The sequence below is a fragment of the Bos indicus genome, chromosome 4 (assembly GCF_029378745.1).
Source record: "Bos indicus isolate NIAB-ARS_2022 breed Sahiwal x Tharparkar chromosome 4, NIAB-ARS_B.indTharparkar_mat_pri_1.0, whole genome shotgun sequence".
Classification (NCBI taxonomy): Eukaryota; Metazoa; Chordata; class Mammalia; order Artiodactyla; family Bovidae; genus Bos; species Bos indicus.
In genome coordinates this window covers 114,328,221-114,345,795 of record NC_091763.1, presented here as the reverse complement: position 1 = coordinate 114,345,795, position 17,575 = coordinate 114,328,221, and the positions used below count along the sequence as shown (strand labels likewise).

The 17,575-nt window shown below is 43.6% G+C and overlaps 1 protein-coding gene across 3 annotated transcripts in view; it reads left to right on the top strand.

Moving 5' to 3' along the window:
• Positions 1–17,575, top strand: part of RHEB (Ras homolog, mTORC1 binding) — a 53,846-nt gene that overhangs the window by 17,000 nt on the left and 19,271 nt on the right. Inside the window, exons 2-3 of one of the 3 annotated variants that reach the window (XM_070788443.1) lie at positions 362–435; positions 15,886–15,957. The exons of 1 other annotated variant lie outside the window; for it this stretch is intronic. In XM_070788443.1, the coding sequence (XP_070644544.1) occupies positions 402–435; positions 15,886–15,957 (106 nt within the window). In that variant the 5' untranslated portion in view covers positions 362–401. The remainder of the gene's footprint in view (positions 1–361; positions 436–15,885; positions 15,958–17,575) is intronic. One more of the 3 variants, XM_019959354.2, reaches the window with a different exon arrangement.

Here is a 17,575-nt window from a genome sequence, read left to right as displayed (position 1 = left end):
GGAAGTTGGTTTCAGCCACCAAGTTTTGAGGTGTTTGTTGTGCAGTGAGTGATAACTGAAACAGTAATTTTCTGCAGTAGTGTGTGTGTGTGTGTGTGTGTTTATTTATTGATAATTTTTCATGTGAGTTTGAGAATTTCGCTTCAGTAACTATTACTGTATATAATTTTCTTAGCCAAGTTAGTATATTAGAGATAATTATTAGAATGTTAGCTAGGATTAAATGAATATCTAGAATATGTGGTTAGATAATAAGTCCTCGATAACTGTCATTATTACATACCAGATATTCAACATGTATTTTCATTTAATCCTCACAGCCATCTCTAAAACAGGTACTGTTATTATCTCTGTTTTACAGAGAGGAAACACCAGGAGAACTGCCTGCTCTCACTGACCTAATGGTCACCATCCTATCCTGCTCGGTGAAAAAGAGTCAGTGTATTGTCTTCCTTTGTTACACATTTTTTAAAATCAGGTTTTGTCTTTCTCTGTCTGACTTCAGTTAGCATAATATCCTCCAAGACAAATACTCTATGATGTATCACTTACATGTGGAATCTTAAAAAATACAACAAAGTAGTAAGTATAACAAAAAAGAAGCCAACTCATAGATACAGAGAACAAACTGGTGGTTACCAGTGGGGAGGGAAGTGAGAGGCAAGATGGAGGTGGGCGATTAAGAGGCACAGACTAGTAGGTATAAGATGGAGAATATAGTCAGTATGGTATAGTAGCTGTAGATGGAGCATGACCTTCAAAATAGTGAATCACTGTATTATACATCTCTACCTTCTGTAATATTATACACATCAACTATACAGCAATAAAAAAAGAAGCCACATTTTGTTGAGGTTTAATTTATGTATAATAAAGTATCCATTTTAAGTGTAAAGTTAGGTGCTTTGGGCTTTGGTAGATTTGTTCACCTGTGTAAAACCACTGCTGCAGTCCGAATAAGAAACATTTTCATCATCTCCCATAGTTCCCTCATACCTCACACCACTCCCAGGCAAGCAGTGATCTGCTTTCCATTACTATCAGTTAGTTTTTCTTGTTCTGAAATTCGTTTGAATAGAATCATACAGTGAATACTCTTTGTCTGACTTCTTTCAGTGAGTGCAGGGTTTCTGAGAGCCATTCATGTGGTTACAGGAGTAAATTTCTTCTTACTGCCAAGTCACAGTCTGCTGTGTGGACAAACCTTGATCCGTCTCTCCAGTCACCTGCTGTCTCCAGTCTCACTGCTAAGAGTAAAGCTTGGATGAGCGCTTGTTATGTCTTTGTCAACATGCAGTCATTTCTCTTTGGTGATTATCTTGGAATGAGGTTAGGGCCACATACGTGTTGAGTTTATAGTCTTCTGAGCAGCTACCAGTTTCAGCTGCTGTTTTACACGCCCGCCAGCGACAGAGGAGACCTGTCCTCATTGCCGCTCGCTGTCGTCACCTCTTTTCGCTTTGGTCATCCCGATGTGGTTTTGTCGTCAGGCCATGGAAATTTGAATTTCCCGATGACTACTGACTTTGAACATCTTCTCATACACCTCGTGGTTGTATATCTTCTTTTTGAAACATCTGTTCAAGTGTTTTGCCTTTGTTATTGGGTTCTTTTTATTGAGTTGTATATTCTGAACAAAGTTCTTTTTCATATATATATAATATTTTCTCCTACTCTGTGGCTTCCTTTTCATTTTCTTGTATTTCAAAGAACAGAAATTTGTAATTTTGATAAAGCCCAATTGTTCAGTTTGTTTGTTTATGGTTTAGTCATTTTTTTAATCACATAAGGAGTCTTGGCCTACCTGAAGATCATATTTTCTCATTTTCTTATGTTTACTTCTAGAAGTTTTAATAGTTTTAGCTCATAAGTGTAGGTCTATGGTTCATTTCTAGCTAATTTTTGTGCATAAGGGGAGGGTTAGAATTCTTTTTTAAACTTGAAGTACAGTTACATGCAGTAAAATTCACCTGTTTTGGTGTATGACCGTGTTAGCAAACACAGCTCTGTAACCACGTGACATGGAGCAGTTTTCTCTCAGTCCCCAGAAGGCCTGTGTGCCCCTCATAGTCCGCCCTCGCCCCCCTTGTTTGCTGTCCTGTGGTTGTGTCTTTTCCAGAATGTGCTATAAATGGAATCCATTTGAGGTTTATCCAGGTTGTGTCTGTCAGTTGTTTAATCCTCTGTTGCCGAGTTGTGTTCCTTTGTGTGAATTTCATATAGTTGTTTATCCAGTCACCTGTTGAAGGACTTGTGGTTTATTTCCACGTTGGGGCAGTTACGAGCAAAGCTGTTAATGGCTAATGCTTGCAAGTTTTCGGGTGACCTTTTTTATTTATCTTGGATAAATGCCTTAAGAATGGGGCTGTTGGGTCATCTGATAAGTGTGTGTTTTAATTTTTAAAAACTTTCTAAAGTGACGGTACCATTTTTGTATCCCCTCCAAACAGGTCAGTTGCTCCACATCCTCTCCAGTACTGGCGTTGTCAGTATTTTTTATGGTAGGCATTTTTAATTAGACATTTTAATCACTGTGATTATATTTGCTTTTTCCTAATAAAAAATGATAAGCATCTTTTCTTGAGCTTACTTCCCATTTGAACATTTTCTTTGTTAAAGTGTTCAAATCTGTTGTTCATCCGCATAATTGGGTTATTTGTTTTCTTCCTGTTAAATCTTGGGAGTTGATTGCATACCCTGATTCATGCCCTCTGTCAAATAGTATGTTTTGCACCTGTTTTCTCCAGGTCTGTGGCTTGTCTTTTCCCCTCCCTTAACAAGATGTATCGCTGACCATTTTTCATCTTGAGGAAGTCCACTATATCCTTTTTTTATTTATGGAGTGCACTTTTGAAATCTTGACTCAGAGTCACAAGGATTTTTCTCCTATGCTTGCTTCTGGAAGTTTGATAGTTTAGGTTTTACAGGTTGGTCTGTGATCCATTTTCTCATCCTAGACTTTGATATGAGATGCGGTGGGTTCTTTCTGTTTTGATATTGATACCCAGTGGCGGCAGCACACTTCTTTGGAAAAGGTTCTTCTCCCTTGAATTGCCTTGTACCTTTATCCAAAATCAGCTCGTCATTTATCTATCTGGGTTTATTTCCACGGCCTGTATTTTGTTCCATTCATCTGTGTGTTGTCTTTATGCCAGCCAGTACCACACTGAAGTTTTTGTTTACCTTACAGATTAATTTTCCCTTTTTTCCCCTTTGTCTTTGGTTTGTAATAAGTACTTACTTTGAAGCAGGTTAAAATCTGCATTTTTCATTTCTAGTCCATTTTTCAGAATTTCATCCTGATCTTCCTGGTCTTTCATCTTCTCACATCCCTCATAAGACTAGAAATTCTCCAGCTTTGTTTTGTTTTTTAAAATAGGATTAAGTGGAAAACCTTTCGTGGTTCCTTTTTTAAGAAGAAAACAACAACAACAACACTCTCCAGTCCTTTGGAGGGTGTGTGTGTACTTTTCACATGGGTGCTTTTCTCTCTATTAAGGATACAGGATCCTTGTAGGTGGCAATCAGGCGTATCGCACTGACACCTATTTTACATTGTCATAGAATCTTACTATGGTGATCGTAATTTGGGAAAAGCTTTATTGAGTTTGGAATGCTGTACTAGAAGTTAGTAATCATTTATAGGTGATTACTGTCATCACCTGTGCTTTGTCTTTGTGATTTCAAGTAGTCATCACGCGCGTGAGAGCTTAGGGCACAGCAGCGTCCTGGGGCTCACACCACACTCTGAATCCAAACCCTGGCCCTGACCCACAGCGCTGCTCCTCCTGTTTCCTGGGCTCCAGGATGCACTGGGCTTTTCAGTTACTAGTGCGCTCATCAGCCCCTGCCCCCGAGACTGCAGCTAAGAGATGATGTTTCTCAGAGTAAGAGGAGTCCTGGAAGTGGGAAGAGATGATTACTCAGTGGTGAATGCTTTTTGCCCTGTAGATATAACCACAGTTATTCCACTATTTCCTTGAAATGTATTTTATGTGAAATAGAGAGGTATTTCAAAAGATGTTACCTAGGGTTTTTTTTAACAAGGGGTTTGTGAAAAAGAAGTTTTTTTCATAATCACTTGATCGTGTTTAACCTGTTTTTTTCCATAAGTTTTTTGTGTTTTAATTAATGTATTTATTTTGGCCGTGCTGGGTCTGCATTGCCGCAAGGGCTTTTCTCTAGTTGCAGCAAGGGCTTCCCACGCTGTGGCTTCTCTTGTTGCAGAGCGCAGGCTCTAGGCGAGCAGGTTCAGTAGTTGTGGCGCCTGGGCTTAGTTCCTCCACAGCCTGTGGGGTCTTCCTGGATCAGAGGTCAAACCTGTGTCTTCTGCATTGGCAGGAGGATTCTTTACCCCTGAGCCACCAGGGAAGCCCCTTTTTCATGTTTTTAAAAGTGGAAGTGATGCCTTGGATAATGTCTGGCAACTCTTGCATATTTTTGTTACAGCCTTTGGAGTCTTTATAAGATTAATCTCGTCTATTCCAATTGCTCTGATGGCTGTTTTTTCTTAGCAGTGAGGGTTTTGTTAGGAATTTGGGATTGCAGGTTGGTATTAGAGTTGGTCTCCTCTTACTTCCCCTGCCATCCATCTTTACCACTGCTTTCTTTGGGGTTCTTTCATGAGCCTTCATCTGGCCCCCGTCCAGGACCCTCTTGTTGAGGCTCTTGTTTGGTTCCTGGTTCAGTTCAGTTCAGTCACTCAGTCATGTCCATCTCTTTGCCACTCCATGGACTGCAGCACGCCAGGCTTTCCTGTCCTTCACCAACTCCCGGAGCTTGCTCAAACTCATGTCCGTTGCGTCAGTGATGCCATCCAACCATCTCATCCTCTGTCGTCCCCTTCTCCTCCTGCCCTCAATCTTTCCCAGCATCAGGGTCTTTTCCAATGAGTCAGCTCTTCACATCAGGTGGCCAAAGTATTGGAGTTTCAGCTTCAGCATCAGTCCTTCCAATGAATATTCAGGACTAGTTTCCTTTAGGATTGACTGGTTTGATATCCTTGCAGTCCAAGGGACTCTCAAGAGTCTTCTCCAACACCACAGTTCAAAAGCATCAATTCTTCAACACTCCGCTTTCTTTATAGTCCAGCTGTCACATCCATACATGACTACTGGAAAAAGCATAGCTTTGACTAGACGGACCTTTATCGGCAAAGTAATGTCTCTGCTTTTCTTATGCTGTCTAGGTTGGTCATAGCTTTTCTTCCAAGGAGCAAGCATCTTTTAATTTCATGGCTGCAGTCACTGTCTGCAGTAATTTTGGAGCCCAAGCAAATAAAGTCTGTCACTGGTTCCTGGTAGGGAACCTGTGACTGTGTCCTGTCCTGTCCCTTTTGCCACCCCCATCCCAAACATATAAAAAAGATGGACTCCACCGCCTCTTGCTTGGTGGGCAGCTTTCTTTTAAGTTTCTGGCTCTGGGATCTTCTGAGGATCATTCATCCTGGCATCCTGATGTAAAGACCTGAGTTCCTTGAGAAATTCTACTTCCAGGTTATGTCAGTTACGAGTGGGTGTAGAGTCAAGTGATAAGTAATGTTTCTTAAAACAGAGAAGACTCCTATCACTTTAAAATTCAAATTTAGCAAATAGAAGAGGAGTGATCTGAGTGATCTTCAAAAGAAGATACTTAAATTTTTACTTCTAACAGCAGTAATATTGTAATCAGTTAGGATGCTTTTGACTGCAAAGTAATTTACCTTGTGCTGGCTTAGTAAGAAAAGGGTGCCTGTTCATACTAGGTCACTTCAGTTGTATCTGACTCTTTGCGACCCCGTAGACTGTAGCCTGGTAATCCGTTAGGCTCCTCTGTCCATGGGATTTTCCAGGGAAGAATACTGGGGTGGGTTGCTATGCCCTCCTCCAGGGTTTCTTCCTGATCCAGGGATCGAACCTGTATCACTTATGTCCCTGCCGTAATGGGTGGGTTCTTCACCACTAGCGCCACCTGGAAAGTCCAAGGAAAGGGTGTTCATTCATATAAATGGAAGACTGGCGGTTGCTTGAGTAAGTGGGCCGTCAACTCAAGAATGGAGTTTCTACCATCTCTTTCTGCCATCCTTAACCTTGATCCAGTGGCTCTCAAACTTGTGGCCCATTAGAATCACTCAGAGAGCTTTTAAAAATCCCCACCCCAACTGCACCTTTACTGTGCACCTGCACAATTTAATCAGAATTGCTTGGGGGTGAAGCCCCGCCAATAGTTTCTGGAATTCCCTAGGTAATTCTGGAGTGCAGCTAAATTTGAGAACCAGAGTTCTAAACTTTAGAGCTTGGTTTGGAGATCAGTATCACCAGGGAGCTTGATAGAAATGGAAAATCCCACACCCCACCCCAGATCGACTAGATTAACAATCTACACTTTAACATGGTCCCTGGGAGAACTTGTTGTTCTTCAGCATTAGGGAAACCCTCCTGATTTTCAAACTTCAAACACGCTGGAATCCCTGGAGGAGTTAGAAAAATACTGACACATGGGCCCACCCCAGGAAATTCTGATTCATAGGAGCCCTGACGTGTTACTTAGATCCTGGGTTTTGCTGTTGCATCCCGTAGGATTCAAGGCATTCATTTGTCCCGTTATTTCCTGTAAATTGGCAATTAAATCTAACAGTTGGGTTAGATTTAGGTGGTTTCTTTTTCTTTTTCCTTCCCCAACCTTCTTAAAATTGCTTCCAGGTTAAAGGTCTCTGTTTGCATCAGGAGACCAATAATATCTGGTTATTTCTCTTTTTGTGGTGTTAATAGCTGCTCCTTGTTGCTTAGATCCATTCATTCATTAATTTAAAAAATCATGGTAATTGTTGATTTTATTCTTTTGTTTACAAGGAACAGATGCATATTTTCTCTTAAGTTTACTGCATTTATTATGCTTATCTTTTTTTTTTTTTTTTATGTGCTTCTCACTGTTAGAACTTACATGCCAGAGAAAGGTTTCTGTCTGTCTGGTGATAGATCCCAGTGCCCACAAACGCTCCTGGAACGTGTGTGCTCTATGCTCAGTCCTGTCTGACTCTTACAGCCCGCCTAGAGCTGCTTAATAGATAGCTGAGTAGATTGATGAATTAACCCATAGTCAGGGCTTTGAAAACTTGGGCTTCAGAATAGAACGAAATGTTATCAAGCTTGACAGCGTAGAAAATACAACTGTTTGGACGCAGAACTGGGAGGGAAAAAGGTGCTTGGACAGGTTGAGGGGCGCATCTGTCTCTAACTCATGAAGCTGGAAATCAAGGTTTCAGTGCCAGTTGCTGTAGTCGGTCACTCAGTTGTGTCCGACTCTTTGCGACCCCTGTGGACTGCAGCACGCCAGGCTCTTCTGTCCACTATCTCCCGGAGTTTACTCAAACTCATGTCCATTGAGTCGGTGATGTCATCCAACCATCTCATCCTCTGTCGCCCCCTTCTCCTTCCACCTTCGATCTTTCCCAGCATCAGAGTCTTTTCCCAGTGATTCGGCTCTTCACATCAGGTGGCCAAAGTGTTGGAGCTTCACCTTCAGCGTCAATCCTTCCAGTGAATATTCAGGGTTGATTTCCTTTAGGATTGACTGGTTTGCTCTCCTTTCAGTCCAACGGATCCTCAGGAGTCTTCTCCAGCACCACAGTATGGAAGCTGGGGTAGTGTCACCATTTAGCTCTGGGGAGTGGGCGGGGAGAACAGAGCACCTGCAGCTGGGTGGCCCTGCAGAGATAGACATCCAGAAGTCCCAGCGTGGCTCAGGCCAGGGGGTTCTTGGAATTGTTCTGAGTTGCAGGCTTCACTGTTCCTTGATTTCTTTTGTAAAATGAAAGTGCTGCTTCTCTTCCTTCATTGCTTCCATAGCAATTAACCTTTGTTTTCCTGACTTTTAACTAAAAGCTCCTGACACCAGAGGCTATACACTTTTTGTCAGGTATTGTGGACATAGAGGTCACACGTGTGCCCACGGTTGCGTTTCCCTTGGGTTAGTGGGTAGACCTTTAAGTCACAGATCCGCTTGTGTCTCGCGCAGTCATCTCTGGTCCAGCAGGCAGCACCCGACAGCTGCAGCGCCCAGCCAAGGCTCCAACCCTGAGAACAGAAGGGGAGCGTAAGTTAGAATATACTGCCTGAGATTTTTAAACAGACTTAATAAGTATTTCAGAGGTGTGTGAAAAACCAGATGGATTGGAGCAAACCAGGGAGAAACGAAGAGTGAGTTCAGAAGTGTCTCAGGAGGACGGTGGGGAGGAGGCCAGGAGAGGGTGGGATCTGGAGCCAGGGGCTGGAACTGCACTGTGAAGAGGAGGGTGTGCTGAGCGCACACCTTAGCCTTGAGGGGATGGTGTGAAGAGGGCTGGGCAGAGGGTGAATGGAAGACCCGGGGTCACGGCTGTGACCTTTAAGGTTCAGCTCCAGCTGGTAATCAGGGCTGTATCCTAGTTCCCGCAGTATGTGTGTGCTTTAAATGCTTCTGATCTGAGCTGCTGGAAGGAACTGGAGGATTTGGGAAGACCCTTCAGGTTGCAGGAGGTAGTTGATTGGGAATGGTCAGATTTGAACTTGTTGCCTGGGGGGTTGGGTATTAAACTTCAGGGTGCAGCAAATAAGTTGGGGGGGGGTGTTAATATTCCCATCTGGGGCGAGAGGCCTTAACTTCCTGGTGGTCCCTGGTGAAGAATCCACCTTCCATTGCAGGGGATTCGGGTCTGATCTCTAGTCGGGGAGCTAAGGCTGCACATGGCGCGGGGCAGCTAAGCCCCCGAGGCCACAACCAGGATTCCACTTGCAGCAATCTGATGCAGCTAAAAATAAATATATTAAAAAATATAGACTCCTATCCAGGAGGTTTGGATGAGCATAAGAATTTGCATTTGTAATAAATTGTGAAGCTGCCAGAACCACACTTGACTGCTTTGCTAGGGAAGGGACACCCCCAGAAAGGATTCCTAAAGAGGGGACTGGGGGAGGTGGGCACAACTGGAGACTGTTGCCGGCCTACACAGCTGCAGCTGAGCTCAACAGGCTCAGGAAAAGGCCAAAGACTAGATTGAGATCAGAGGATTTATCAGCAAGCCCAGAGAGAGGAAATCGGCGGGTTCTGATAAAAGAGCATTGCATCGTAGTGCATAGTGATTTATCTTGGGACTTAAACCATAGGGAAGGAGGTGAGCCGTGGTAGAGATTGGAGATTCAAGAGAATCAGAGAGTCATGTGCCTCTAACTTTTTTGGCTTCAACCTGTAGTAAGAAACACATTTTATCCCAGTCATAAGCGTTTATGCAACTGTTAGTTTCTTGGCGACTTTATTATTTGCAGTCCACTCTGGTGTGCCTGTTTCTTTAAAAACAGCGCTGGTCATAGCTCTGTTGAGTATATTGATTTCATGATCTAGTGGGGTTATGACCCCTAGTTGGACAACATCGCTTCCAGAGATGGGCTGGATTAGGTGATGGGAGTCAGAAGGTGAGGGCGCTGGGAAGTGCAGATGTTGGAGGTGAGGGCGCTGGGAAGTGCAGATGTTGGAGGTGGAGTTATCTGGGTGTTTCGTGATTTGGAGACGGTTGTTGGTAGCAGGACCAGTGAGTTTGGACAGACCGTATGCAGGGTCATCAGAGTCCTGTATGGGAAGGTTAAGGACTCGGGGAAAATGAAAGCAGTTCTTGGCATGGGTTGTGTCCCAGATCCATGACTTTGGTCCTGATGGACCCTTCTTCCCAAGGACTTGACAGCCTAGCAGATTGAAACCTACTCCTCCTCATTTTATCCCTGTGATCTCGTGACTGCTGTTCCAGAGGATGCTCTTTAGGGTCAGGGAAGGGATAGGAAGTGATACATAAGTGTTTTCCTTTTTGGAGAATAAACATGAAAAGTCATTCAAAATTAATCTGAAAGCTACTAAAACGTTTGTATAAATAGTACACATTTTGTAAGAGTCATGAAGTGCGAGACTCAGTTAACAACCTTGAAGGTTTATCTTCTGTTGTGAAAATACTGGGTGAAAAAACAGTATGCTGAGTCACCGTCGCAAAATACATACAAATAAGGCAAGGCTGTTTTTGATCTGGTAAAAAAGTTCAGAAGAAGCTTTTTAAAAATAATTTGTATGATTTTTAAAAACCGAGGTGGTTCTTAGTTTGGAGGAAACTATTTGGAAGATAGTTGTGGGGTACTGAAATACGTTATTTTCAAACCTCTTAAAGATAGCACTGTTATAAAATGATGATTTATGTCTCTGTATTGGTAAACCCTCATCTGGGCACGCGCTGCTTTTCCTTTTCTCTCAGATCACGCCTGTATTGTTTTCATACAACGTTTCTCCAAACAGTTGATCTGGAGTTGAGATTCTCTTCAGATTTAAAACTTAATGCACCTTCTGAGAGCATGACCATTGTTGAACCGTCTTCAGGAAATAACTAGTGTTTCAGAATCCAAATTGGATTAGGACAAAAGCCAAAGTAAATGTGTGAGCTTATTATGGGGGGAAACTTTGAAAGGTGATCAAGTAAAGAACATAATTTGCTGTAGATTAGCAGAGTCTCTTGCAGCTGCTGCAAGCAGACTGCTTGTGAACTTGGCCAGGGAGCTGAATGGCCGGTTTGGAGGAGGAGGTTGGTGAGGGCACCTCTCAGACCCAGGAGTGATTAGCAGCAGGACTGAGAGCACTGTGAGCACTGGGATTTGCTTGCTGGGAATGGTTTCCGTTTAGTGCTGACTTGTAAAGATCTGAGCCCTGATTAGCTTATAGTTCTACTTCTGAATGGAAACAGTAGACCACTGTGTCAGGTCTGCAAATAGAACCTTCCTGTTCCTTCTTAATTTAAGTATTTGATGATGTCCCCTTAGGGGAGAGTCCCAGGATGAAAGACCCCAGGAGACCCAGCTTTTCCTCAGTCCCGCTTCTGCTCTTGAATAATCCCCTTTTCCAGCGACCATTCTGAGTGGAGTCTAGCTTGCTCCCCAGGGAGCTGGGGTTTCAACTCTCGTGTCCCAGTTACTCCCGAAAAGGAGAGCTTGCTGCCAGCCTGCCTGTGACCGGCGCTGAACTACGTTGTCTGCTTTTGTCAGAATAATTACTGTGTTTTCCAGTTAAATGTTCATTTAAAGCCTGTCAGGTAATGTATGCCCTTTACAAAGATATGAATAGGGAGCTTTCATTGGATGTGTGCCTGTAAGTACGTTTTTCAGTGTGGTCTACTGGTTATCTATACTTGTGATTTTGCACTTTATCTCACGCTGTCTTGTTTACTGTGTGTAAAAGACGTGAAGAAGTGTTAGTCGCTCAGTCGTGTCCAGCTCTTTGCGACCCCATGGACCGTAGGCCATCAGGCTCCTCTGTCCCTGGGATTCTCCAGGCAAGAATCCTGGAGTGGGTTGCCATTTCCTTCTCCAGGGACTCTTCCCAACCCAGGGACTGAAACCGGGTCTCCTACATCGCAGGCAAATTCTTTACTGTGTGACCCACCAGGGAAGCCCTGACTGTGTGTAACTTCTTTCAGTTTGGTCGTCATTTCGGAGATTGACTCAATAATTTATGAGGCTGTTCCCCCCAACCCCCCACCCCTGCAAGTAAGGGTGTTGAGACTTATCTGGTATCGACACATTATGGTTTGTTACTATCTAATCCAGTGTTTCCCACTGATTTCCCTCTTTGGGGAAGCTTAACATGTATAGCATAGCATACCTTCTTTGTTTCACTTGTTTTAATCTAATTCTACTTTGAAAAAGTTATAAAAATCATTTTTAATTCCTTTTTTAAAAATTGTTCAAAACTTTTCAGCCTTGCTAACTTATAAAAGAGGTGTTTGTTTGTTTGTTTTTCTTCTTGCTGCTTTCATTGCATAAATGAGTTTTGTTATATTTTGAGCTAAATGTTCCTTAAGGGGCTAGTATCTCACCTAACCTAGGCCAGGTGTTACCATCTCCTCATCAAAATTTTCTCAAAGTCAAAACACTTCCTCCATGGACATACTCTTTCCTCTTAAAATACACAGTCACAAATGAGCTATGGCCGGGTTGTGTGTGTCCCTTTAGGAAGAACAAAGCCAGAGAAAAACCAAACATAGAGAAACGCAGGGCAGTGGGCACACAGCGCGGTACCAGTGCAGCATGGTCTCTTTAGACCACAGTGCGCCTGAAGTGTGTGGCGTTGCCGGACGACCGCTACAACTCCGTGTCACAGGCAGGCCGGCGCTCGGACGCGGACACAGACAAGACACCTGTTTCTTACTAGGTTGCTGCAAACATAATTGCCATTTTGGATCGTGAATTTTAAATCATTATAACTAGGCTCAAACACGTCTTTAGTAATCAAAATGGGAACCATTACAGTCAACACATTTTTGCCAATGAAAGCTAAGTTTGTTCATTCCTGTGGTGTGAAAACCTGTTCTCCAGGATTCGATGAACTCATGGAAAGCATTTTCTGCCTCCTGTTGGTTATGGAAGCGTTTTCCCTGCAAAAAGTTGTCAAGATGCTTGAAGAAGTAGTAGTCGGTTGGCGAGAGGTCAGGTGAATATGGCAGATGAGGCAAAACCCAATTTGTTCAACTTTTTGAGGTGTTTGGTTGTGCAGTCGGGCGTCATCGTGGAGAATAATTGGGCCCTTTCTGTTGACCGGTGCCGGCCACAGGCCTTGCAGCTTTCAGTGCCTCTCGTCGATCTGCTGAGCGTGCTTCTCAGATGTAATGGTTTCTCCGGGATTCAGAAAGCTTAGTGGACCAGACGGGCAGCAGACCACCAGACAGTGACCATGACCTTTGTTGGTGCAAGTTTGGCTTTGGGACATGCTTTGGAACTTCTGGTCCGACCACTGAGCTGGTCACTGCCAGTTGTATAAAATCCACTTTTCATCACACATCACAACCCAATAGAGAAATGGCTCGTTGTTGTTGCGTAGACTTAACACTTTAAAATGACAGTTTTTTGAATTTCAGTCTGCTTGTGTGGCACCCGTTTACTGAGCTTTTTCACCTTTCCAATTTGTTTCGAATGCCAAACGACCATAGAATGGTCAACATTGAGTTCTTCAGAAATTTCCCATGTAGTTGTAAGAGGATCAGTTTCAGTGATTGCTCTGCATTGGTCCTTGTCACCTTCCGATTGCTGGCGACTGTGCTCCTCATCTTGCAGGCTCTCGTCCCCTTTGCAAAACTCCTTGAACCACCACTGCACTGTACGTTCATTAGCAGTTCTTAGGCCACATGCATTGTTGATGGCGCAAGTTGTCGCCGTTGCTTTATGACCCATTTTCAACTAGAATAAGAAACTGCTTGAACTTGGCTTTTTGTCTAACATCATTTCCCTAGTCTAAAATAAATATGAAATAAACAGCACATAATAAGGCATTAGTAAAAAAGCATAAAGCAAGAAACACATTAAAATGATGTATAACATAACCGTGTTTATTTATTCCAATATCAAATGGAAAATTCGAGCAGCGCAAAACCGCAATTACTTTTGGACCAACCCGATAATTTCTGTTGACCTGTTTCCTAGTCATGTATGTAAATTGACATCTTCTGTGGTCTGAGTGTGAGCGTGCCCTTCAAAGGTCTGAGCACGTGTGCTTACAGTGTGTCAGGCACTGCGCTTGTCTTGGTAGACTGATGAGTGAAAGAAGATCCTTTCAGACAACTTTTAAGCATGAAAAAGAAAGAAAACAAGACTGCTATGGGAGAGTGACTGGCAGGGGGTGGGTGCACCTCTGGTTGGGTGGTCTTAGAGAGGGATGTTTGAACTCCAGCCAGAATAACAATAAAAGTGTGTACATTCAGAGATGGGGGTGGGCAGCTGGGACAAAGGCATGAAGACGGCAGGAACTTGGTGAACATGGAAGGATCTGACTGGAGCTTGGGGATGGGGGTGGATATGAAGATGGAAGGATACGACCGACTTCCCCAGTGGCTCAGATAGAGAGCGTCTGCCTGAACCGCAGGAGACCCAGGTTCCATCCGTGGGTTGGAAAGATCCCCTGGAGAAGGAAATGCCAACCCACTCCAGGGCTCTTGCCTGGAAAATCCCATAGATGGAGGAGACTGGTAGGCTACAGTCCACAGGGTCGCAAAGAGTCAGATACGACTAAGCGACTTCACTCACTTGGGGGTGGGGATGGGCACAGCAGATGAGGTAGGGATCCCTGGTGGGCAGAGCCTGGGACCGTGGGCTGTGGTTTGGAGGTGGGGCTTATTCTGATGGCAGTGAGGGTTTTAAGTGGGGCAGTAACATTTAATTATCAGAAGCTCTTGTAGACTGCTTTGTAGAAAACAATTTCAGTTTTTAGGCATCCTAAAGATGCTCTGAATTGTGCTTACTGCACACGCATCCAGAGAGGCCTGCCAGCTTGGGGCTTTTCTCGTCATCTCCCACAGCCCCGACTTTGAAGCGCGTGTGTTTATTAATTGGAGCGTGTGGGGACTGCCTTTGGTGTGAAAGTTTGAGCCACACCTCTGTGGTCTGGAGGGAGGTGGGCACCACAAGTGTGAAACTAGTCTTACCAGACTTCTCTCCTTGGCCCTCCCTGCATGTCCTTTGAGGTGGAAGTTCCATGAGATTCAGCAGGCCCGTAAGATGGGTGTTTAATAATGCTCTAAGAATGTGAGAGAAGGAAGGGTTTGGGGTGAAATTAGGGAGGGACCACTTCCTGTTTCCTGCCGATAAAATCAGCCTGCCCTCCATATTCGCAGGTTCTACATCCAGGGGTTCAGCCAACCTCGGATGGAAAATATTGGGTTGGGGGATGAATTCCAGAAAGTTCCACCAAGCAGAACTTGAATTTGTTACACACTGACAACTGTTTACATGGTGTTTACTTTGTATTATTGGGTATTATGAGTAATCTGGAGATGTATGTTAGTTTAAGGTGTACAGCAAAGTGGTTCAGTTTTGTGTGTGTGTATATATTCTCTGTCAGATTCTTGTCCATTACAGTCTGTTACAGGTTAGTGAATATAATTCCCTGTGCTGTACAGTGGGACCTTATTGTTTATAGTTTATATCTGCTAGTCCCAGACTCCTAATAGATTCCCCACCCCCACCTTCCCCCTTTGGTAACCATAAATTTGTTTTCTGTGTCGGTGGGTCTATTTCTGGTTTGTAAGTTCATTGATACTATACCAGTTTTACATGAGGGACTTAAGAGTTTGGTGTCTGAGAGGAGTCCTGGAACCAGTCCCCTGCAGGTTCAGCTGGACAGCTACAATGTAGCCTTGCCCTCTTTCTTCACAGGGTCCCTGTTCTCAAGCCCGTCAGTAGAAATTGACCGACAGCAGAGGGGAGAGAACTGAAGGCTGGCTCTTGATTCATTAAAACAGACTTTTATCACATTTTTTCAGATATTGTGTGTTTGTATTAGTCGCTCAGTCGTGTCCAATTCTGTGCGATACCATGAACTGTAACCCACCAGGCTACTCTGTCCATGGGATTCTCTAGGCAAGAATACTGGAGTGGGTTGCCATTCCCTTCTCCAGGAGATCTTCCCGACCCAGGGATCGAACCTGGGTCTCCTGCATTGCAGGCAGATTCTTTGCCAGGGAAGCCCATTTTCAGATTATCTTCTTTAAAAATGATGCTTGATAACACTTATAACATCCATACATTAAAGAACTCAAACTAATCATGCTGTATTAACTTTATGTTCAAAAGTAATAACCAGATTTCAGGGACACCAGAGGAAATTAGCTTAGACCTTATTTAAAGGTTTGTTTACTTTTAACAAACTGTGTGATATGCTTATGGGTTAGTACTGTTTGTTAATATCACAGACATGTTTAATTCATAGTAGCTTCATTGCTTAAATTCCTATTTTATATATGGAATATATTTCCTCTTAGACTTTTTTTGGTAAAACAGTAAAATTAAAGGGTTTTTTTTTTTTTCTACCTTAATATGCCAATACATACTGAGCTGTTGCTCTCTTTTATAGGGAAATCCTCGTTGACGATTCAGTTTGTTGAAGGCCAATTTGTTGACTCCTACGATCCAACCATAGAAAATAGTAAGTATTGTTTTCAGGGATTTATAAGCTGAGAAGCCTGATTTTTGCTTATCAGCAGCCACTGTGTATTCCTGGAGGCTTTGATTGCAAAGGGTATTCAGTTAAACCTACAGATCTCCAACCGGGGGGCCCAGAAAAACTTCCACAGCTTTACCCATTTCACACGGAATGAATTTTACTTCACACTGAATGAATGATGTCCATATCCCATTATCTTGAAGTTGTTACTCATTTCCATAGGATCCAGTTCCACATTGGAACCTCCTATTAGAGATGCTGCTGTAAGAAAAGAGAGTATGCAGTCTTTTCTTTCCCCTTCTCAACAGTAGCCCTGACTAGCGATTCCAAGCTTGAAAGGATGAAAACACTCCAGCTCCTTTGTACCTTACTTTTGTAGACCCTCTAGTCCCCACAGCCCCTTCCAGCTCTAAAGAGGAGGCTGTGGAGAGAGAGCTGTTTCAGGATTGGAGCGAGCCCTTGCAGCGTTTTCTGAAAAGTTGCATCCAGAGCTCGATGGCATTTTAGGACATGTGGAGAAAAAAGCCCCCAAGACCAGAACCAGCCTCAGCCTTTACTTTGTCCAGTATCAGTCTGTGGTTTCAGAATCTTCCTGAAGGATTCTAGGCCCACGGCCCAAGCCTAGATCATGGGAACAGGGAAGAGAACCCAGAACGCTTCCATCCTGGGAAGCGGGTGTTTTGGACACTGGTCTTATTTCAGGCTGTCTTAGAACCCTAGGCAGACACTAGAACCAAGTCTTGAGGTTCTTGACACCAGGACTTAGCTAGAATCTCGCCAGAAGCTTACAGATTTAAAGCTAAGGTTGTCAAAGTCTGATTGGCATGTTAGACTGAAGCCGACTTAACAGCCAGGTTCATGACTCTTTAACAGCTGGATTTGAAGACTTCTCCTGTCAAAAAAGAGGCTCATGATGGGTTTGACAGACAATGGCCTGCATGTCACAAAGGCCTCACTGCCTTTTTGTATGGCTCATGAGCAAAGAATGATTTTTACATTTTTTAATATTTGAAAAAGTAAAAACAAGAATAATGACGGTGACATTTGAGTGTTGTGTGAAATCCAGATTTCAGGATCCATAAAGTTTTATCAGAACATGGCCCTGGCCATCTTAGCTCTACGATCACAGAGCTGTTGAGTGGCTGCCTCAGAGACCATCTGGCCTGAAGAGCCTGAAATAGTTACTGTCTGGCCCCTTTCAGACAGAGTTTGCCAGCCTCTGGCTTAAAATACTCAACTGTCCTTTGTGTCCCAGCATGCTGGTGGCAGGGAAGGAAGCCTGTAGGTTGCTGAGTTAACTGGGCAAATCTGAGTTTGAGGTAACCCCTGCCAGTCTTGGGAAGGAGGTGTCCTGACTCCATCCTGTGTTGATGTGTTTAGCTGGCATTGACTAGTATGCCAGTGTGAGGAGCAGATTCATCTGAATGCTACGTGCACAAGCGTGGTTGCCTCAATGTCAGAATAAGGACAGAATAACCCATGACCTTGCCCTTAATATTTGCTATACATAGCAATTTCGAAGTTTGTGTCCTTAAAGAGATCAGGCTCATTTGGGAATTTTATCCATAGAAGACAGTTTTCATGGCAAGTTTTGCCCTAA